Here is a 23,743-nt window from a genome sequence, read left to right as displayed (position 1 = left end):
ATAGCAGATCAAAGCTGTCACTGAGACGCTTCCCCCAATCCATCAGAGGAGAAACGCCCTCGCTGGGAAGGTGCAATGAGACGTGAAATGAAAAAGACCCATAGTTATCTTTAGATGTGGCAAGTTCACTCTGTATTAAAGGAACAAAGACCCTGCGCTGGGGATTAAACCTCGACTTTAATGTTACTGTGGAGGGACACACACACACACACATGTTGAACCCCATATATCAATGCCCACGAGCCATAAAAATAGAAGACTAAGACAGTCTTAGAATAAACAGCCTTCTTCCTTCTTGGCATGCTTGCATATCAAATGGCACAACTTCTCTCTTGATTGCAATCTAGACATTTTCAACCCGAAACTTAAACCTAAACAGCCTGCTGATCATTGTGCCCCACACTTCATGAAACACCGCCCATACGTTTTCCATTGTGACCTTGACTTTTACTTGTGACATTCCAACCTCCTGTTCATTTTGTCCATAGTTTTTTTCTGAAAATCTGCCTGTCCTGGTCAAGTTATCTTGCTAACAAACGCACACGCACACAAACAAACAGACAGGACCAATAATATTATCCTGCCAAGTGTTTGCTGCGGGCAGGGTAAATGAGACATCTGTGTTGGCACGCCAGCCTCGCCACTAGCAGCCTTTTAGCATAAAGCTGTTGCTTATAACAGCAGCCTTCCAGCTAACCTGCGTGGAGACGTTTTGCTTGTGACACACACACACACACACACACACACACACACACACACACACACACACACACACACACACACACACACACACACACACACACACACACACACACACACACACACACACACACACACACACACACACACACACACACACACTCCTTTGCCCCTTCTTCCTTCGGATAGTTTCTTTGTACACACGCATATGCCTCTAATTTGGGGTCAGTGAACTATCTGGCATGCTTGATTGACAACTACTGTACCCACCCATGCGCAACCGGCAAACTATTATACAATATCCCTCTTCCCCTACTTGGAGAACCATGGCAGCTAATATGGTGCACATAGTACAAGCCCATGTTCGTGGACTGTCCCTAATCATTTCATTAGGCCCACCCTTTCAAACTGTTAGCACCAGCTGTACCGTGTGTCAAACTCCTCACCCCATCAATTATGCGGCTGATAAACATTAATGTTTACCGCCCTCAAATTGGAGACCAGGAGTTTGCAAACATTTTACAAAATTAGGCTGGTCCATATGTCATCATTTTACAGCCTTTGTTTGGATTGTGTCTCAAAAACAAAAATGTAAACAATAGGAATATTAATGTTGCATAATAACAATCTAATGGTGAATCCTCAAAGCACCACAGGCTCAGGTTAATTATTACAGATAGTTCATCAAAACCCCTGTTATGAACTCGTCGTCAACCAAAGAAGCCTGAAATAAGTTTGTTGTTTGGATGCCCACCCGCTGTAGCAGGGGTGTAACGATACATTTTAATAGCGATTCGATACATATCACGATACATGGTTGACGATACGATACATGGACGATATTGGTTCATTCATGGCGATACGATACGATTCGATTTAATGATTTAAAATCGATATAGTAACTATTTAGCAAAGAAATTTAATCTGTGTGAAAGGTGTGGATAGTGCAGGTTTGTAAGGGAAACATGTCTTATTATAGATATAAATAAGTAAACACAGTGATTATCTGCCAAATACATGGTCAGTGTATATTGACAAACCTGCACCTTGACATGAACCCAGAGATTACACACATTTATCCATAGACCAGTGTAGCTATATGGAATGGAAAAGTAATTAAACCCCTCCTTTTAATTTTTTCTTCTTAAAAATGCTAAATACAATGCCCAAGTAGGTAGTATCGATACAATCGATTCTTTGCACTGCCGATTCGATACGATACAAAATAAAACGATACGATTCGATTTTAGCTGTTTTCATTTCGATATACTTCGATTTTTGAAGTTAAAAACGATATTTCGATACAGTTACTATATTGTTACACCCCTACGCTGTAGTGTAGCTTGCTTATAATACACCTAGTGGAAATGGCATAAATGTAAATGAGTAATACACGGAATTGAGACAAAACAGTTAGGCAAATGAGATCAGGGAATATGCTTGGCTACTTTGAAATCAATGTGTTTTTCGGTTTTAATTAAAGGCATTTGTTTTTTGCTATTGTACTACGCTAATGTTTTGTTGGGCTCCCATTGCTGCATGGCTAAGTATGACAAAAAAATGTTGTTATTGAATGAGTGACAATTCTTATTATTATGGATACATTATATACCTCCATAAATGTTCCTAAAATGAAATAATAGGCCCCACATCGGAGACAACACCTGACAAAGCTCTCTGATGCAACAGTTGAAACAGCAATATAACTCCAACAAAACAGTCAGCTATTAAAAAGTCACCAAGTCTATAACATTTTACAACCTAACAAAAATCTAAGAAGGGGCCTCTGTCTTGTCATGCGTTAATTTGAAGTGTTTCCACACAGCTGAGGTCTTTTCCTTTTTCCTTCAACAGCCATGGTGAACTGAAGCAGTCTTGAGTGAGGGCCCTCCCTCACATGTCCAAGATGGCATATTATATTTATTAACAAAAGTATATAGTATATATTATTCTATTTTGTATAGTATACTTTATTCATAGCCTAAATTTAGAAAAGAAAAATAAATAAATAATCCAAACCCAAATTCCAATTTGGAATTTTAATGCCCACCCAAATACGAATATTAAATTATTGAAATAGTTGGAGCCAGTTCATACTGCGCATGTGGCATTACCTAAGTGTTTTAACTAAGACAAAATGTATCGACTGCAAATATTCACTATAACCATTGTTTTAAAAAGATTTGCTTGTTTGCACACACCAAGGTCTCACAAAAGACAGAATCTCTCACATGTTACATGTGGCAGAGATTTTAACATACATTTTTGGTCATTTTGTAACTTAATAACTGGTCACTGTTGACTTCAATTGTTTGGGAGAACTGAGAATGAAAGATCAACAGCACGTGTTATGAACCACACCATGTAATGTTCACATTTAGAATCTGCAACTCATTTCAAACCTGTCGTTTCCTTGATTGCTGCCGCGATGCAGCAACCAGCTGTATCCCTAAGAATGAGTAAACACTGTGTCTTCCAGTGATGCCATGACAGTGGACTACTTTGGCTCTCTAAATGAACTGCCTGTGGAGCTTGCTAGCCTCCACTAGCAGAGAGCCATAAAGTGAGTTCAGCACCAGGGACAGAGGTTGGAGGCACAAGTGCAGACTCAGAGCCCACCTGACAAATGCTACATTACAGCATCCCCTCCTCCACCCTCCTCTGTATCCAGCTGAGATCTCCAGTCACAAAGTCTCTGACTCCAAGTCTATGAACCCAGGAGGTAAGGCTTTTAGGAGAGAGTAGTTCATGGGTTATGTGTCTGATGGGAGCCAACATCTGCCTGTTTGTTCCGGGGAAATCTCGCTCTTTCGAACGACCGTCATTTCGACAAAGGAGCGTCAGGAGGGTTAGTGACTCACCCCACGGAGGTTAGGTTTAGGGTAAGGGTTAGATTTGGCCTGGTGGTCAAGGCGCATACCACATACTAGGCCATGATGCCTGCTGGCGTCGCCGGTTCAATTCCCGATCCGGACGACCTTTGCCACATGTCATTCCCCATCTCTCTCCCCATTTCCTGTCAGTCTACTGTCCTATCAATAAAGGCATAACAAGCCCAAAATAGCAGATCTACAAGCTCAAATTGTGTCGCCGTGTAGATCGGCTATTTTCAAATAATAATCAATCTAAACAGTAACTAGTACCTAAAGTTTTCAAATAAATGTAAGGGGGTAAAAGTACAATATTTGGATCCGAGATGTAGTGGAGTACGAGTAGAGGTGAAAGTATTGGAAATTGTAATTACTCCAGTTAAGAACAAATACCTCAAAACTGTACTTGAGTACAGTACTTGAGTAAATGTACTTACTTTAAACCACTGGTGTGTTCCCCCAGGGAACCTTGAATGAATCTGGCTAACTGGTCAAAGGACATGGCAGGTCAAAGGACTGTTTCCGTTTGATCTCCCTGTTTTTTGAGTCTTGAATGTCGGACTTGTATTTTTGTGTTTCACGTGTTTAGGGCTGTCACAATTATTTTGTCATAGTCGTCATAATCGTGAATGTTGAAAAATTTCAGAAATAGTGGAAATAGCAGATCTACAAGCTCACAACGCGTCGCATTGCAACGCGTTGTGAGCTTGTAGATCGGCTATTTCCACTATCAATGTTATTTTTTTAAGTAGTAGGTTGTCAAATATGTCAGTAATGTATTTGTATATTTAGGTTATGTGTCATATCTACCATATGCAACTTCAAAGCCTAAAAGCCAAACAGAAATGTAATTGTCAACGACAAATACACAATTAAATCGTTAATCGCCAATTATTTGAGTGACAATTAATCGTCATGTAAAATGTCATATCGTGACCGCCCTACATGTGTTTCATAATAACTCTCCGGTCTTCACCATACTTCCATATAGACAAAAAAAGGCTCTAGGAATATATTCATTCTGAGAGGGAGAGATTGAAAAGGAGAAAATCAAAGGGCAACCCACTATGTCACAGTATTCTGCAGTGAGTTAACAGAAATGCTTATCCACTCACTGGGTATTTACATCCAACATAAAAATGCCAATGTGTCAAATATTCCTCTGCAACCTAAGGCGGTGTTGTCTCACAACAGAGAAAGTACAAGGCAAGTTTCCAACAATTCATGCAGTCCTTTCCTGATGATTATATGAGCAGTTTTTTGGCAATGATGTGTTCCCGCTACTCCAGTGACAGTTCAGATATCGTCGTTGCCGGGTGAAAATCTTGTATGTCCAAAACCGTTTGTTTTGCATTTATTATTTTAAAAACGATTTAAACTAGTGAAAACAGCCGATCTACAAGCACACAACGCCTCGCTGTGTGCTTGTAGATCTGCAATTTTCACTACTTTTGTGCAACGGCCTCGTATGATGAAGCAGGGCTTTACTTTGTGAAAGAACGTACAAATTTGGAGATACGAGATTTCCACCCGACAACGACGATATACTAGTGTCGTTTCTGCTCTTATACCCAGGGGCATAGTTCCGCCGATTTAGAATGACTCCAATACGGAACTAAAACTTCCTATGATTGGCCGCTAGTTGCGCAGTTTCCCCCCCCGGCCGATCGCAAAAAGAATTGCCCTCCATTGGATCCCATTCATTTTCCCCTTTCGTTTTCTAACCTTAATTAACATTTTCATGAATACTGCATGGTTCCTATCGCTAGTTAAAAATTGCCTTTCAATCACCATCATATTCGTTTTGTCAAAATGTGGTCCAATGTATTTTAAAATAAATGATAAAGTTGCGGGGGGGCGTGGCCAACTAAACTGATACCAGCCGGCTGTGTTCTTCTTCGTGTGCTGTATTTCGGGAGGCTCCGACCACATTCTCCCATGTATCCCTGCGTTGCACGTGACCGTTGGCAGCCAATAGCATCTCTGATGCCTTTACAATTCTATGATGGCGACATTCCAAGGGGTAGAAAGGGCCATTTGCGCTGCATAGAAACCAATGGCTTCGCTTCGTCCATATTTTTCTACAGTCTATGCTTATACCACCATTATTACTGGGGTTGGTGTGGGCCAGACAGTAGCCCCCGCGGGCCGCAAATGGCCCGCGGGCCGCCTATTGGGGAACCCTGGTGTAGTCTATACTAGTTTAGTTTACTGTCAGAACGGTCACATCTTGACCGTATCCGTCTCGTCACATCTTGACCCTATCCGTCTGGACGGGTAACGCATGACACTGTGGTTCCCTTGAAACATCACTGTGACATCACAGGTGACATCACAGTGATGTCAGATACTCAGAGCAGGGATCTCTGGGCATAAACAGGTGACATCACAGTGGTGTGGCTGGTTCAGACAGGGATCTCCATGTATGGGCATAAAAGGGATTGTATGTTGTGATGTCATGGGAACCACTCTAACAGAATCCCTTTTATGCCCATATATGGAGATCCCTGATGTCATCAATATTTCATATCTAACAGGACTTCATATGGGAATGCCCATATGGAGGAAGACAGCCTATGAAAGGGATTGACAGGGCACGAAAGGGGTTGTAACTATGTATGATGTCAGATGTGATAGACATCATAGGATTTTCACATAACGAATAACTGAATAAGCATGTTTGGGTTCTCACAGCATATCTCCATATACCGTACATGGATCACCATATATGGGTAACTGGTCCGATATACATCACTGACCAGATGGCTAGGGCTGTCACAATTATTACATAATAATCGTCTAATCGTGATTATTTGACATTATCGCAATTATTTTGTCATAATCGTCATAATCGTGAATGTTGAAAAATGTCTGAAATAGTGGAAATAGCAGATCTACAAGCTCACAACGCGTCGCAATGCGACGCGTTGTGAGCTTGTAGATCGGCTATTTTCACTATCAATATTATTTTTTAAGTATAAAGTTGTCAAATATGTCACTCATTTCTTTGTATATTTAGGTCATGTGTCATATCTACCATGTGCAACTTCAAAGCCTACAAGCCAAACAGAAATGTAATTGCCACACAATTAAATCGTTAATCACAATTATTTGAGAGAAAATTAATCGTCGTTTTACATGTCATAATCGTGACAGCCCTACAGATGGCCAAGACATGGCGAGAGGCGTCTTACTAGTCATTATCATTTATCATCATTCTTGGTGTGGGCATCATATTTAGGCTATTAGTTCCATTGATTGTTATTAGTTACCCAGGCCCCACATTATTAGTTACCCAGGCCCCACATTATTAGTTACCCAGGCCCCACATTATTAGTTACCCAGGCCCCACATTATTAGTTACCCAGGCCCCACATTATTAGTTACCCAGGCCCCACATTATTAGTTACCCAGGCCCCACATTAAGTAACCGTGTTGTAAACGGTGTACTAACAGAGAGTCAAATAAATCTGGCAGGGGCCGTATGGTCATCTAACTATCGTCCCATATTTTCAAACTAGTATAGTGTTACAGTGCATTCATTGGTTATCAATGTCGGGTGGCCTTACGGGTCTGTGAATCTGAGACTGTACACAAACAGAAACAAATTTGATTCGTGAAGACCTTAAAGCGTCTTCGTGAATTAATAAACTGTAAGGGTTCATTTGTAGGGCTGTCACAATTATTACATAATCGTCTAATCGTGATTTTTTTACATAATCATGATTATTTTTCATAATAGTCATAATCGTTTCCATGTTGAAAAATGTTCATATATTTAAATAAAAGGTAAAAAATTGTGGAATAGCCGATCTACAAGCTCACAACATGTCGCATCGCGACGCGTTGTGAGCTTGTAGATCGGCTATTTCCACTAGCAAATGTTCTTTTTTAAGTATAAAGTTGTCAAATATGTCAGTAATTGTGTCATATCTACCATGTGCAACTTAAAAGCAGAAATGTAATTGTCAACGACAAAAACACAATTAAATCGTTAATCGCAATTATTTGAGTGACAAAAAATCGTCATGTAAAATGTCATAATCGTGACAGCCCTAATCATTTGCACCCCCGGTGGGCCCCAGATCAGACGTTGAGAAAAAGTGACAGCAGTTTGGCACAAACTTTATAAAAGAAAAAAAAAATATATATATATATATAAACAACCACTTTTAGATTTTTATCACAATATCAATAAAAAGAAGCAACACAGATTACTCTCACTGCCTGCTTAATGAAATGGGTATCGATATAAATTCACGCAATTGAAAATACACTGCAGAGCTGAGGCATAGGGCAATGACTTTACCAAACCACTATTCTGAGGTTCAGAAGGCTGGAACGGATCGAAGGAGAACAAAAAAGATCTTGTCATTTAAATGCAAAGTAGAAAAGCAAAAGTGGCACAAAGGGGGCTGTTTATAACGCATATGGCTAGTATTCAGATGGAGGATTGCTGGAGTGGAGTGGAGAGTCTATAGGGAATAGGGATATGATAATGTCTGAGAGATTCACAGGAAAAAAGGGGAAGTAAAGCTGGTTGCACACTGCTGCGTTTTTCGGGCCGAATATCGGAGTGAATTTCGGAGCCCGCAAAAAATAAAATCAACCTCACGTTAAGTCAGTCACGTTTGCACACTGCCGCCTGTTTCGCGCACCATTCGGTCCCTTGCTCTCTCTATCTCTCTCTCTCTCTCATTGCCCTGAAAAACGCAGCAGTGTGCAACCACCTTAACAACTAACAAGCTCACAACTCTCAACAACCTTGTAGATTGGCTATTTTCGGTGTGTGACACTGCCATATGACGGAGAATACATCAGGCTTAAAACAAACATAAAATTCTGGCCTCTGATGTTTGCACTGCCTGCACGTTTCGTACATAGATAACAGCCGTTTAAAGGACAACAGACTCCCAAAACGAGTTGGACTATTTCCAAACCATATATTTGTGAACCTGAATACCTTCCTCAACAGCATGAACTGGAATCAGTTATGATAATGATGATGACGCCAGCATACACTTACAAGAGCTTCTGAATTATGGAGAGCTTTTTTAGTTGCCTTAAGATCTCCCTAACCACAACATATAAATTAACAACATCTTAAAGAAAAAGAAAAAAAGAAAGAAAGAAACTGGTGGGAACTGCCACACTTTCCAGAGAGTTGGATCTCAGGACACAAGAAGACAGGGAGATGACAAAACTTGGTCCTGAGGAATACTTGATTAAAGATTATTGGGTTATCAAGAATTCTCCTTCGGGGTGGGTGGCTCCAAGAATGTCATGTAGGTTTGCAGCATGTGATGTGAGAGGTGCTCGCACCTCACAACTTTCTTGGATCATAAAGGTATTTGGACCCCAGCAAGCCATAAATACATCACATACTAATCAACTGCTCAAAATGGTCACTAGACACAATATACCTCTCCAAGATTCTCACATCTTAAAACTAATATTAACTGGATCATCTAGGAACAATGATTGCAAACAAACCCAATCAACTCTGGTCCCTCCTGATTAATAATATACTGTCGGTAATATTGCATCCTGTCATTGCAAACTAAGCCTTAATTCTTCTAAAGATGGGGTTGTATAACAAATATAACACATTTGAATCACGTCAAATTTAACATGTACTGTTAGTAAGTCTGATATAAATACATCATACAAAGGAGGTAGGAGGTACAAAGGTAGGAGTGCATACCACGTGATAACTTGAAATACTCACCTAACCTACTGAAGCAATATCTAAGATGTACAGTATGTGGTTTATTATAGGGAGAAATATGTCAGTCGTTCCCTGTCTAACCGAGCCAAAAACCAAGAGTTTCATTTGCTCAGAAAGCTGTTGCCTGGAGACAGAGTGATTGATGTATTAGATTAGGAACCAGACCCAACTCTGTAGTGTATTGGTCCAGTGATTCAGCAATATTCTGAAGCCAGTAATACTTTGTGTTATAGCACGCTGTGCGCTGAGAACGGGAGTGTGGAATTTGGATTCAGTGAGCAAAATCTGATAGCAGACAGACATGCTGATGCTCCAAACCAAATGCACCCATCTGTTTGTCTGCGGAGAAATGAAGCATGCAACAGGGGGATTACCTCCAAACAATTGGCTTTTAGAAATCACAGGGCAAGTACCAAGCAGTGCTGCTCCCTTAAAAAATTGCCAACGGCACAAATATTTCAGGACCAACAAATAAGAAAAAGCGTAGTGCAAAAGAAACCTATGGCTTGAGGGCGGTAATATTTGTCATTTTCTAACAAAAACCCTGTTGATTATTATTTTTTAAATGCCAGTTTAGCTTCAGTTTTGGCCAGTGAAGCCATATCCAGACTTGTCTGTCCAGGCAGTGCGGAGGATATCCAGAGAAGCTGCCAGAAGCACAGACATCCTGACAGCTCATTCAACATTCTGTCTGCATGAAAGGTTGCCCATTTAATCTGGAAGACGTTCTCTGATGTTAGGTGATTGTTCTGCATCCACAGAACACCACGCCAGGTTTACCTTTAGTCAAAGCTTAGAATAGTGAAAATGTGCCATTGTTTCACTCCATACACCATTTGTCGTGGCTTTTACAAGTTAAACTAGTGTGCTCACGACAAGCTATTAAGCGCAAACATACAAGCTGTAAGTGAACACAGCAGGAAACAGAATATCATGTACAGTATGATCATTTAGCAATATCAACGCAAGGTCTTTGTAGGATTCAGCTGCCAAAATGCACTCTTCTTCTTTAACTACTTGAACCCCAGCATGCCTATTCTGAGGAACATTCATGGCGAAGAGATTTGGAGTAGACAGAAAAAGCTGTCCAAGTACAATTGTAACTTTATTTGACTAAGAAGAAAAGAGGGTTTAAGTGTTATACACATATACAGTGTGCAACTTGAAGCTCTATGGCATTTTGTATTTTGTAATGGTCGGTTATGTGGTTCTTATCTGCACTATTAAAAAAATACATTTGTTAGTTCTTAAGTTTAAAAAAGTAAAAGGGAAAAAAACAAAAAAAAAACAACAACAACAACAACACTGAAATGGAAGTGGCATCATACATTAAAGGAATAACTGACTTTCTAGGTTCCTGCAAGTAACCAATCAGGACAGTGATCACCCCAGTCACCAAGTCTCCAATAACCATTACCACTGGCACATGTACAGTAGCCTATTTCACACAGCTTCCCTGCCCCCGACACACACCAGTCTATTCATGAACATTAATAAATGATAGCAACAGACCTGGCGGGATTCATGCCTGCCTGAGCACCAGCTGCAATTATGCCAGACATGTCAGGGAGAGAGACACTTACATCACATAAGAGAGGGAGAGAGACAGAGACAGAGGGCGAGAGAAAGAGAGAGAGAGCGAGAGAGACAGACAGACGGAGAGAAAGACTAGGACTAGGAGTGCAAGAAATAATACAATTTCTAAAATACAGAAAATAGCAGATCTACAAGCTCAATTATACACCAATAAAATACTGTAGAGCTTAAGTGGTTACACAGTCTAATAGATGTAGTTGAATCGAGAAAAACAATCTCTATTCAAATGTTTTCGCGTCGATTAGTTGATATGCGGTATGTAAAAAATATAAAAACGAGAAAAATTTGCTTCTCAATTATTTGATTAATCGAGAATGCAATCAAGGTAATAATCACGAGGAAAATATGCAATAGTTGCCTAGAGAGAGGACCCAAGCAAAACCACGAGGCTGGTACTGCAGTACCGCTGAGTGGATGCATGGGAGGCTGAGGAAATGTGGTCCCCCGGTGCTGCTAGGCTGTGCTCTGTATGATAACAGGCTCTGTCCTGTAACCTTATCTTCCTCAGACTGTCCAGGACCGCTCAGTCACTCACATAACCTTTATTTCATCTCAGGGTCTCCATCAGGACCAGCGCTTTCCACTAACCCAGGCCATTTGCGACGGTGAAGTCAGTGGTTATTATGGAAAATGACAATTTCTGCCAATCCTGTCTGACCTGCATAGACCATGAGAGGCAGAATAGAAACAGGGCTGGGCAATAAATCAATATTGTGTCAATATCTTGGTATGATTGTAGATATCGTCTGGGATTTTGGATATCGTAATATTGTGGCAAAAGTGTTGTCTTCCTCACTTAAGTGAGCCTTTATACTTTCAAAAATGGTAAAACATTTTCTACAAGTGGTATACAGCTGAAAAATGTGTAAGAAAAAAAAAACAGTTGTGAAAATATGTTTGTTATATTTGTACAAGTTGCCTAAACTGAAAATCCACAACTATACAGAAGGCTACAGCTACAGTCCTATGGACAGAACCACAATGGAAACAAGCCACTAAGGCTTTTTGCGTTATCCTTTTAGCATCATTGTAAAACTGTACCACTGTACTATTTGCAACATGTTAATAAAGTATTCAATCAAACAATCACTGAAAATAGGACATACAGTCATGCAACTGAGTCTACAACTGCTAGTCTAAAACGTTGTTTATTGTGCGGCTAATTCAAATCACAGCGTACTTCTGGTTGGCAGAATGGCAGCCACTCTGTACCGCGCAAAGCTGAACGTTCTCAACTTTGACGCTTCGCGTTTTGTCGGCTCCGCCTCTTGCCATGGAGGGAAAGCAGGGGTCACCCCTCTCAATAGACAAGGCATTGATTGAACCTCACCGCTTTCTCAGAACGCAGAAGCGATATACCACTGCACTGCTGGTATGAATTTGGTATTCATTTCATGCAGAAAACTACTGCAGCAAAATGCTATGTCACTGTATGTATGTATCGAAAGAAAACGGAGGTGGAAGTACTCACATACACATACCCTGACATAAAGTAGCTTACAAGGCACTAACACTGTGCTGCTGATGCTAATCATCAGATTCCATTTGCCAGTCTTTAAACAAACATTGACAAATGAGTTCAAAGTGCTAATCGAGATTAAAAGGAAATATGCTCCTCAGGCAACATAATTCATTAAGTCAGTACCCTATTTTATTTGTGTTTTAAGGAAATGTACTCATCAATAATTCAAGTTCTTCTGTCATTTGCAATCAGTTTCTGTCTTTACAGTGTAAAGTACAACATACAGTATACGCATTGAGATGGCTATTTTCACTGAGATGGCTATTTTCACATCTCAAGGCCAAGTGCCTTGAGATTACAACATTTACATAACTAGTGCAGTACGCGAAGGCCAATCATGATGTCAGTAATATATGACATAGCCTCTCAAACCAGACAACTCTTACACAATATTTGAATGCTACAGAGAATCTGTAACTGTGCCTCGCAAAAGTTGCGACAGTAAACTGTCATCCTTTGCAGGAATTTCATGGAGGCCATGAAAGCCATGGCCGCCGTTGCCCCTCAGTTTGGCCTTGTGCCCCTCAAACCAATGGCATGCCCTGAGGCCACAGTGGCCTTAATGCCCCAGCTGACTGTACCACTTTCTCCTCTGTCTCTTTCTTGTCAATATGTAGACAGTAGACACCAGTGTCTCTTTCTTCTCAATATGTAGACAGTAGACACCGGTGTCCCCTGAGTCCCCATCTTCATCCAATCCAGTGACTTTGATTGGTGCAGGGCTGAGCATGGATCAGATTGTAAATACTATCATTTATCTGTTTCAATGCAGATTAGGTTATCATCCCTAACCCTTAAATTCAAAAAAATATTTCAATGAACTAAAATCTTGTTTTATTTGATGGCCTTCCTGCCCTGGCATTTGGCCTTTGTGCCAAAAAAACGTTACAACACGAAAGGCCAAGTGGCCTTGCACCTAAAATGACAAAATTCCAAGCATCTGTTTGTCGTTTCCGTGCACAAAAACATTATTTCAAAATATATTTTGGAATTTCAATTTCTGCTAAGCCGAATGTTAGACAGGCTTGACTCATTGTATTTAAAGACTTATGTATGCGACTGCAATGGCGAAACAGACATCCACTTTCTTTTCTATGCATATTCAGCGGTTTCAATCAACAGAGAGTACAGACTGTTTGATGGAAGCATTTGAAGATTGTGTCAACACAACATCAGCTTGATATTGTGTTGGTGTTTTGTAGATGTCGGCAGTCACATACCTGTGTGCCTGTCATTTGTGTCAGTTATTTTTATTTAAATTGTTTTAATAATATATGTATTTATTTATTTTACTCTGCACTCCCTTCGGTGCATCAACAATACACACAGCAAATATGAAAGGGATTGGTTGGACGGTCCCTAAGATAAGCTAAGGACACACACACACACACACACACATGGATTTGTGGAATTTCTGACCATCAAAACTACAATCACACAAGACCAAGTGAAGGACTTTCACAGCAAGGTGTGTGAACAAGTGTGAACTATTATAGCAAAAGTGCTGTATTCAAGACTAAAAAGTAAGGTAATACTACTACAAACATACCTTTCTCATTGGTAATTTGAAAGAAAACAGAAAGAGACTTTATTTCATTAAAACTCGTTCTTCCATCAAACAAAGGAGTATAGATTTAGCCTGGCCACTGGCTCAGTAAGCCTGAGCTACCTGACTTTAAAACTATATTATCTGTCTCTCTCTTGGGCCGTTTATGTCTCCATTATCAAATTACTCACATCCTGCTTAGGGATCACACATGTGCTTTAGCCACCGTTTGAAAAACCTTATTTGAAGCATGAATCGATGGGACTTGCAACTGACTCACTCACCCACCCACCCACCCACCCACCCACCCACACACACACCCTCACCCACACACACACACACACACACACACACACACACACACACCCTCACCCACACCCTCACCCACACACACACCCTCACCCACACACACACACACACACACACACACACACACACACACACACACACACACACACACACACACACACACACACACACACACACACACACATTGACTCTGATCAAGTTATTCATCCCTGTGGGACATTTTGTTAGTGCTGTTCTATTCTGAAACCTATAAAGCTTTCCCTTTATATGAGCCAATAGAAGATGATGTCACCGTTTTCTTAATTTGACCAATAGTTATGTAAATCATTCTATGGCCCTTTGCCCCTAATGTATGCCCTGACTGAGATCTTGTGTGCATTTCCTATTCACATTATTGTTGAGCACTTAATCGAATAATAGTGTAATTGGGAGTAATGCAATTCATAGGCTATATTGCTGACTATGGGAGATATAGATAGACCAGGTGTACTGACAAGGAGATGAAACCAACTGTAGGCCTAAACCTTTTTTTTTCTCTTCTTCTTCTTCTTTTCTATCGATTACCCCCCCCCCCCCCCCCATGGAGACTTGAATCCATGGATTTCTTTTGTTTGTTTGTTTTTGACGCATTCCTAAGCCAATAATTTAATGACCAGCAGTGGTTCTCTATGGAGACACAAAGAGTCTCCTCAAATTATTGACTTAGGAATGGGACAAAAACAAAAACATATCCACAAATTCAAGTATCGGGTAACTGATCGAGAAAAAAAAATGCATTTTGGCGGTGAACTATACCTTTAAGCAGTGAGTGCCAGTGACCCTGTCTGGACATCTAGTACACAAAAGTAGGTCACTAGATGTCCAGACAGGGTCACAGACAATATACTGTAGATGGATATTGTGTTAATTAAAAGGTATTTCAAGGGTCTGTTAAATGATATTTTTGCTTACAACTAAAATACGGTAGTTTTGTTAAAGGGTTAAAGCTTTACATTCTGATAGTAATCCTTGCTAGAGTGTTTGTTCAGTAACAGGTCTCCCTGTCAGGGGCGTCACACCAAATTCTGGGCCCTGGGTACAAGGATTCACTGCGGGCCCCCCATGAATGTTAACTATTGAAAAATAGCAGATATACAAGCTCACAGCGCAGCACCGAGTGCCGCGCTGCAAGCTTGTAGATCTGCTATTTTTGAAAAATCGTGAAAATGTGTACCAAGAAAACCTATGTTTCCATGTCAGTGATGCTCAAACTTTTTCATGTGAAGGACCCCCCAACTCAAAATATTTAGTTCCAGGGACCCCCCAGAAGCAAAATTTGAGTTACAAATGTTCACTTAAAAAATACATACATTCAAAGATTCGCGCACATTTTCACGACTTTTCAAAAATAGCAGATCTACAAGCTCGCAGCGCGGCACTCGGTGCCGCGCTGTGAGCTTGTATATCTGCTATTTTTCAATAGCTAAAGTTACTAGGGCCCCTCCACCTTGGGCCCTGGTAACTCAGTCCCACTTTCCTACCCCTTGTGAAGCCCCTGCTCCCTGTCTAGCTCTTTAATAAACAGAAAATACCTTTTCAGGTGGGTTGCCAATCCAATCAGAGTGAGAGTAGTCAGAGTACCCATTCATCAGTTCAAAATGTATAGTGTGCCAGTTTCAATTTTGTCTGCTCATTCATTTCTTTGCATCGCTTCCAATTCTGCTTGTTTATCCTGTACTGTATCCTGTTACGAGTTCTCTCTCCTGACTGGATGAAATTGGTATCGCGACCTGAAAATGCATTTTCTGTTTCATAAAGAGCTGGAGTCGAGACAGGGAGGCCCCTGTTACTGAACAAATACTCTCCATAGCAATGTTTGCAACTTTGCAATTAGGGCTGTCACGATATGACATTTTACATGACGATTAATTGTCACTCAAATAATTGACGATGAACGATTTAATTGTGTTTTTGTCGTTGATAATTACATTTCTGTTTGGCTTTTAGGCTTTGAAGTTGTACATGGTAGATATGACACATAACCTAAATATACAAAGAAATTACTGACATATTTGACAACTTACTTAAAAAAAATTACTTTGATAGTGGAAATAGCCAATCTACAAGCTCACAACGCGTCGCGATGCGGCGCGTTGTGAGCTTGTAGATCGGCTATTTCCACTATTTCAGACATTTTTCAACATTCACGATTATGAAAAAATAATTGCGATAATGTCAAATAATCACGATTAGACGATTATGTAATAATTGTGACAACCCTATTTGCAATCAGAACATAGAGCTATAGCTATTTAACACTTATTTTACCCCATAAAATATCATTCAGACTTACTGCACCTTAAAGGAGTAGTTCACCCCCAAAATGACTATTTTTCTATTGATTAGTCATGCCATTTGTTTTTTGTCGCATTCCTAAGACAAAAATGTGATAACAATAAATTTACCCCCATTCATTCCGGATGGTGACCCGTTTCGAAACGGGTCACCATCCGGAATCAATGGGGGTAAATTTACTCGAATCAAGTTTTTGTCTTAGGAATGTGACAAAAAACAAAAAATATTATTGAACTCTACTCTCCATGGCATGACTATTCAATAGAAAAAAAGTCATTTTGGGGGTGAACTACTCCTTTAATTATGCTGGCTCCTGTTTTCATGGCAAACATGATGTTCAGATACCAACCAGTATGAAACCAGTTAAGAAGCACTGGTGCTCACAATCACACCTGATACCACAAAAGGAAAAGTGCCCAAGATTTAGAGGTCATAGTTTTACGGGTTTCAGACTCGACTCAACTCAAAGCATACTGTATATGTGACTGGAAGTGTTTCATGACACACTGGGGGTTCTCTTTAGCTCCTTTCGGAACCTCTCCCTCCGCTCTGAGCTACAGTATATAGCGGAGGGAGAGGTTCCGAAAGGAGCTAGGGTTCTCTAACCACTGTAATATTAAGCTACTACAGCTCCACCCCAAGACTGTGAGGTAGGGGGTTCAATACCCAGACGAGTTATACAGGGCTAGAAAAATGGCACCCAATGCTTCCCTGCTTGACACTCAGCATCTGGCACTCAGCATCAAGCGTTGGATTTTTTGGGGGGTAGGTCCCTGCGAAATACTAGCGTCATGACCAGGGGGTGTACAGTACTTGCACATCAAGCTGCATGTGTTTGTACACGACACGTATACAGTATACACGTACTGACGTACATACTGTATAACTCCTCCTAATACTGCAGAGAAGATGCATTTGAAAGGTCTCTCCATGTCAGGACCAATGCTCTTGAAAAATGTCCCCAGTAAGACCTCCCCACCCCCCAAAAAAAGAGAAAGAAAGAAAAAGAAAATCTCTACACTGTCCCACCCAACATATAGACCCAGAAATAATGACAACATTTTGTGCAGAATAAAAGGAACCTTTCTACTGTAAGGGAGGGGTGTGGGCGGATAATCTTGGGATGGACGGAGATCGAGGCAGAGATGATGAATCATAGATGAGTTGCATCCATATGTCACATACTGTAAACAGTCATAGGCTATCTGGGAGATGTGATGGTTTTAACAAGCTATAGTACATGGGCTGACACGTTATTACATAGGCAGTAGGCAAATAAAGAAACAACTTAGTCATCCTGAGCAGCACATGCAGGCACAGTGAATGAAACAATACCGGACCAGGGAGACCGCTGCAGCTACACAAGTTATCACATCACACTGACACAGCCTGGGTGTGTCTCATCACACACACACACACACACACACACACACACACACACACACACACACACACACACACACACACACACACACACACACGGGAACAACTTATTTACAACACATTCTGTGTTTAATCACATCTGCAGTCTTTACGCATCTTCTCCTGTGTCAAAAGAATAATTAAATCGTCGTGTTTGCATGACAATGCCGAGAAGGTAAACGGTTTAGCAACTGGAATGCGGATTAAAAGCCCCCTAACTAGCCTATGTGGATCACAAGAGGAATAATGAGCTCTGGGTGGAATCATTAGAACTAGTTTAATGGTCTATAGAACCAGGTGGAGACAAGTGCCGTAAAACTGTAAAGCCTTCAAACCACACTCCCCAGTTTATTGTGCGGAGCTTTATCTAAGTTATGTTCAATAATGTTATTAAAATACCCCCCCCCCCCCCCCACACACACACACACACACACACACACACACACACATACACACTGTGACACAAAGATAAATGAAAAACTTCTGTTACAACTCAAAGCTTTCTCTCGTCCTGTAAGCCATATAGTTTCTACTAGACTAGATAGAGATGAAGTTGCAGATGGAGATGACAGATGAAGATGCTCTCCTATGCAGCAGGTGCACCGGGTTCGCGTCACTCACAACCAAAACGGGCAAAAGCAGTGTAGACCATGTTCCGTCGCGCTCCGCCCAGTAGCAGATCTACAAGCTCACCAGTCCAGGATAAAGCTCACGCCTTGTGAGCTTGCAGGTCTGCTATATTCTCGGCGTGACGAAGTGAAGTAGCCTGCTACTCTCGGGTGTGTTTTTTAACTTAAGAGGATTCGTTCACTTACCACTCTGCTCCCCCAGAAAGACCAGTTTGAATTTTCTTAACGGGTTCCCAAAGTCACTACCCACTGACATGTTGGCCTTGGGACGCGTCTGAAGGAGCCGACGACAGAAAGTCTGAAGATGAAACGTTGAACTTCCACCACCAGTTTATTGTATTTTTATTTGTTGTAAAAAGCCGTCGCCGTGATGATGGGAATGAAGTGAAGTGAACGCTGCCTGCTGCTGCCCTGCGCCTTCTGCTGCTGCTGCTGCTGCTGCTGCTCAGAGCCTTTCGTGGGGCTTTTCCGCGCATGCGCGGCCTCTCCTCATTCTCTGATTAACTGTCAAGCAACCTTTCTATATAATATGACGTCATGTGAAAGAGGGGGTGAGAGAGGGTGAGGCCAGGGGTGCCATGGGGTGCACTGCACTGGGGGGGTACGTTCATTCATGGGGTAGCCCTACTTGTGAGCAGTGGTGGAAAAAGTACTGACGTTTTTTTACTTGAGTAAAAGTATCAGTACTGCAATGCAGAAATATCCCATTACAAGTAAAAGTCCCAAATTCTAAATGTACTTGAGTTAGGGTGCCCTCACACCAAAATACCTATGAGAGTGGAATCCGCGTTCCGCCAATGCATTTATGAGAGTGAAGCGGTTTCATGCCAGCAGAGGATTTCTGCAAAAAACACTCCCTTCTCATTGAAATGCATTGGCGGAACGCGGATTCCACTCTCATAGGTATTTTGGTGTGAGGGCACCCTAAAAGTGCAAACGTATTGGAATCAAAATGTACTTTAAGTACCAAAAGTAAAAGTACAAAATGTTTGAGAATAGCCGATCTACAAGCTCACAACGCATCGCGCAGCGATGCGTTGTGAGCTTGTAGATCGGCTATTTTCAAACAGCCTAGGTATAAAATAGGGCTAAAGTGGTTTATGTATGTTTTATATTATCATTTATAACTGCAAAGTAACTAGTAACTCAAGTTGTCAAATAAATGTAGTGGAGTAAAAGTACAATATTTAGATCCGAGATGTAGTGGAGTAGAAGTAAAAGTATTGTAAATTGGATATACTCAAGTAAAGTACAAATAACTCAAAACAAGTGTACTTAATTAAGTACAGTACTTGAATAAATGTACTTAGTCACTTTACACCACTGCTTGTGAGGAACACTGCACACTTTTTCCTTTGAAGGGCAGTTGTCTATGTTGGTTACATTTGCCATTCACACTGGGCAAGATTCAATGTAAAATTCCTTATTATACACACTAAATGCAAAACGTGAAAGAGAGGAGAGAGGGGGGGGGAAGACAGACAGACAGACAGAGACAGTCAGAGAAACAGAGACAGACAGACAGAGAAACAGATACAGACCCACAGACAGAGAGAGAGAGAGAGAGAGAGAGAGAGAGAGAGAGAGAGAGAGAGAGAGAGAGAGAGATGGCAGCTAGCCAGGTTCTGAAGTCAGTTTGAAAGTCTGTATCCTTTTTATTTTCACAATATGCTTACACACTCATTCTCTCCTCCATAAATGCAACCAGATAATTAAAATATAGACATTACAAATCTAAACCATGCCAGCACATTCAGTATCTTATTGTGTGTGTGTGCAAGTAAGTTATTTTATAACAGTGTGCTCAGGATTAAAAAATCCACCGCATGGCCATTAAACCAAGTTTCATATTAAATGTGATTACAGTTGTCTAATATCAAGCGGTAATAAGGTTTTCACCTATGCCTCTGTTTGAGACAAACTTCTAAAAAAATAAACTTAAATATTAAGCTAGTGTTAACTATGTTGCCATTTGCAACCAAAAACCTGAATGTGTAAATTCCTGCACACCTAATTTATACATACTAGTTGCGCATGTGTCATTCACCCAAAATATCAGATAGACAAGCTTTCGATGCGTTGGGGTTGCGAGCTTGCAGATCGGCCACTTTCGGTGCACAACACCCACATGCAAGTAAGTATAACTGAGGCTTTAGGAACAAGCAATGAATAATGCACATCCTTCACATGATATAGTCATCAGTCACACTCTATTCACCATTCACTTGCCTTTCAGTTTCAACCATCCTCATCAGACTCTGACACATGTACGCATAATGGTTCGATGTACCGAACAAGAATGGCAACAGGAATGACCAATTCACAATCCGTCGTCGTAAGGTGTGAAGAGAGGTTCATATGGTCAGTGTAAATTCACAGCAAAGCCTGGAGGTGATGCTATGAAACGCAACTTGAAACATATAGATACTGTAGGTTGTATATGTGTTCAGAGAATTTCCAGGCGCTCTGTTGAATGGCGGTCAAAACAGGCAGCCCTTTGCCATCCCGATGGCTTTAAAAGTCAGTGCACGGGCCATCAAAGATGTGGATTCAACACTCCTGCAGAGCTGAGAGGCAGGAGGAGCTGATATCACGCAGTGGTCTCTAGATAATGGTTTCAGTCAGTAATACACAGGGTCACAGCGGGCCATCTGGTCTCTTCTCCAGACTGTACTGACTGGTGCGCCCCACCTTCCACCCCAGAAGCATCAAGAGGGCGATCCCCATGACTTTGTAGCCCACCTGTAGGCCCAGGTACCTGCAGGGGGAGATAACATCAGCAGGGGCGTCACAAGGGGTAGAAAAGTGGGACTGAGTTACTAGGGCCCAAGGTGGTGGAGGGGCCTTAATTATTTTATACTTTAGCTATTGAAAAATAGCAGATATACAAGCTCACAGCGCGGCACCGAGTGCCGCGCTGCGAGCTTGTAGATCTGCTATTTTTGAAAAGTCGTGAAAATGTGTGCAAATCTTTGAATATATGTATTTTTTAAGCGAACATTTGTAACTCAAATTTTGCTTCTGGGGGGTCCCTGGAACAAAATATTTTGAGATGGGGGTCCATGGCCAAATACATATCATTTTGGGGGTCCTTCACATGAAAAGGTTTGAGCTCCACTGACATCGAAACATAGATTTTTCAGAAAACCTTAGAAGGATTTGAAATATTCAAAGATTTTCATGATTTTTCAAAAATAGCAGATCTACAAGCTCGCAGCGCGGCACTCGGTGCCACGCTGTGAGCTTGTATATCTGCTATTTTTCAATAGTTAAAGCACAGGGGCCCCACCGTGAATCCTTGTACCAGGGGCCCAGAATCTGGTGCGACACCCCTGAACATCAGCATCATCGATGTTCCATATAGCTTAGCAGAGAAACATTTACTGACAAGACGTGATGTTTTTCATAGTTAATACTTTTGGTGCTTTTATTTTTTGTACTGATCCAAATGTAGTGCCACCATTTTCCCATTCACTGCCCTTTATTTTGAAGAGCCCCGGAAGCCCCGATCGTGTAAATGAAAGTGTTAACCGCGACCTACGGTCGCAATCATAGTTAATTGTGATCTACGGTTGCAATTATTATTATTTATTACTTGAACCACCACAAAACTATTGTAATGAGGCTGTCTGTTTAGCTGTATGTCACTCTGTCCGCATATACAGTATGTCCACCAGAGGATGCTGCTGTACAAGTATGCTCATGGGTTGTTTTGCTTGCGGTGGTGACAGTTTTGAGGTAACTTTTCAATAATTGATACTTTTACTCCACTACAATGATTTGAAAACTCACTAAGAATCTTTTGAAAAGAGCCGATCTACAAGCTCACAATGTGTCACAAGACTCACAATCGCAACGCATTGTGAGCTTGTAGATCGTCTATTTTCAAATGGGCGAAATCTATATAGGGCTGAAGTGGTTAATGTACATTTTGTAATAATAATAAGAATCTACAAAGTAACTAGTAGGCTAACTAAAATGTTCAAATAAATATAGTGAAGTAAAAGTATAATATTTGCTTCTGAGTGGAGTAGAAGTAAAAGTATTGAAAATTGGAATTACTCCAGTAAAGTATAAAAAATGTGTACTGTTGTCTTTTTCTTAATTTCATAGGCTCAACATAATTGTCTGTCCGTCACTTGTTTTATCTAATTAAATAGTGGTTTGCTTAAAAGTAATCCAAAAGTAACTGAAAGTAACTAGTAGTTACCTTTTGAACTGTGGTAATCGGATTATGTTACTAACATTTTTAGCAAATAACTTGTAACTGTAAGGGATTACTTTCTAAAAGTAACCTTCCCAACAATAGTTTAGTCACTTTGACTATTTGAAAAATCTGCAAGCTCACAATGTGTGTCATCAGCTTGTAGATCTGTTATTTTCACCAAAAAATTAAGCAATGTGTGAAATGTGCCTGTGTACTTTTACTTACTACTTGATACACCAGTAAGAATTTGAATACAGGCCTTTTACTTACAGAGTATTTCTACATTGTGTTATTGCTACTTTTACTTAAATTAAAATTCCACCACTGCCAAGAAGTTCTTGCAAACCTATTTGGCTCCAATGACTCAAATCCCTGACTCACAATATGACATGTCATCAATGTCAGGCAGAAACCTTGTATCTCCAAATTTCAAATTTGCGCGGTGCAAGGCGTTGTGTGCTTGTAGATCGGCTGTTTATCATTTTTAAAATGATAAATACAAAACAAACGGTTTTGGACAAACAAAGGTTTCCACTCGACAACGAAGATATCAATATCTGCAATTTGGTGGTCAAAGGTCAAGGTCAATCAATTCTATTAATTGTGGCTCCGCAGCTCAACTATGCAAAATGCATACTGTAGGTTGGCCTTGTTTACTATCACTTAAATATTTCAGTATTATTATTAGTGTGGTTGCCCCGCAGGGCAACCACACTGTAACCCTTCACCCAATCAGACATATCTTGATATTGTGATGTCATACTTTTCCCCCTATCTGATTGGCTGAACTAATAGTTCTTATCTAGCTTTCTCAACAGCAACCACACTTGCAATTTCCAATTGCATCTTTCTAGTGACTATAGGTTTTATTAGTTCACTTA

At 40.7% G+C, this 23,743-nt stretch overlaps 2 protein-coding genes across 4 annotated transcripts in view; both read right to left on the bottom strand.

Annotated features, from left to right (window-relative positions):
• rab6ba (RAB6B, member RAS oncogene family a) overlaps positions 1-18,967 on the bottom strand; it is a 103,798-nt gene extending 84,831 nt beyond the window's left edge. For both annotated transcript variants that reach the window (XM_080728357.1, XM_080728358.1), the window contains exon 1: positions 18,842-18,967. In XM_080728357.1, the coding sequence (XP_080584483.1) occupies positions 18,842-18,911 (70 nt within the window). In that variant the 5' untranslated portion in view covers positions 18,912-18,967. The remainder of the gene's footprint in view (positions 1-18,841) is intronic.
• A 1,287-nt stretch (positions 18,968-20,254) lies between these two features.
• slco2a1 (solute carrier organic anion transporter family, member 2A1) overlaps positions 20,255-23,743 on the bottom strand; it is a 29,987-nt gene continuing 26,498 nt past the window's right edge. Inside the window, exon 14 of one of the 2 annotated variants that reach the window (XM_080733951.1) lies at positions 20,255-21,413. In XM_080733951.1, coding sequence (XP_080590077.1) covers positions 21,293-21,413 — 121 coding nt within the window. In that variant the 3' untranslated portion in view covers positions 20,255-21,292. The remainder of the gene's footprint in view (positions 21,414-23,743) is intronic. The other variant, XM_080733950.1, reaches the window with a different exon arrangement.

The sequence above is a fragment of the Nannobrachium achirus genome (genome assembly GCF_963921795.1).
Source record: "Nannobrachium achirus genome assembly, chromosome: 1".
NCBI lineage: Eukaryota > Metazoa > Chordata > Actinopteri > Myctophiformes > Myctophidae > Nannobrachium > Nannobrachium achirus.
The sequence above is the reverse complement of the archived record's forward strand: the minus strand, read 5'-3'. Positions and strand labels throughout refer to the sequence as shown.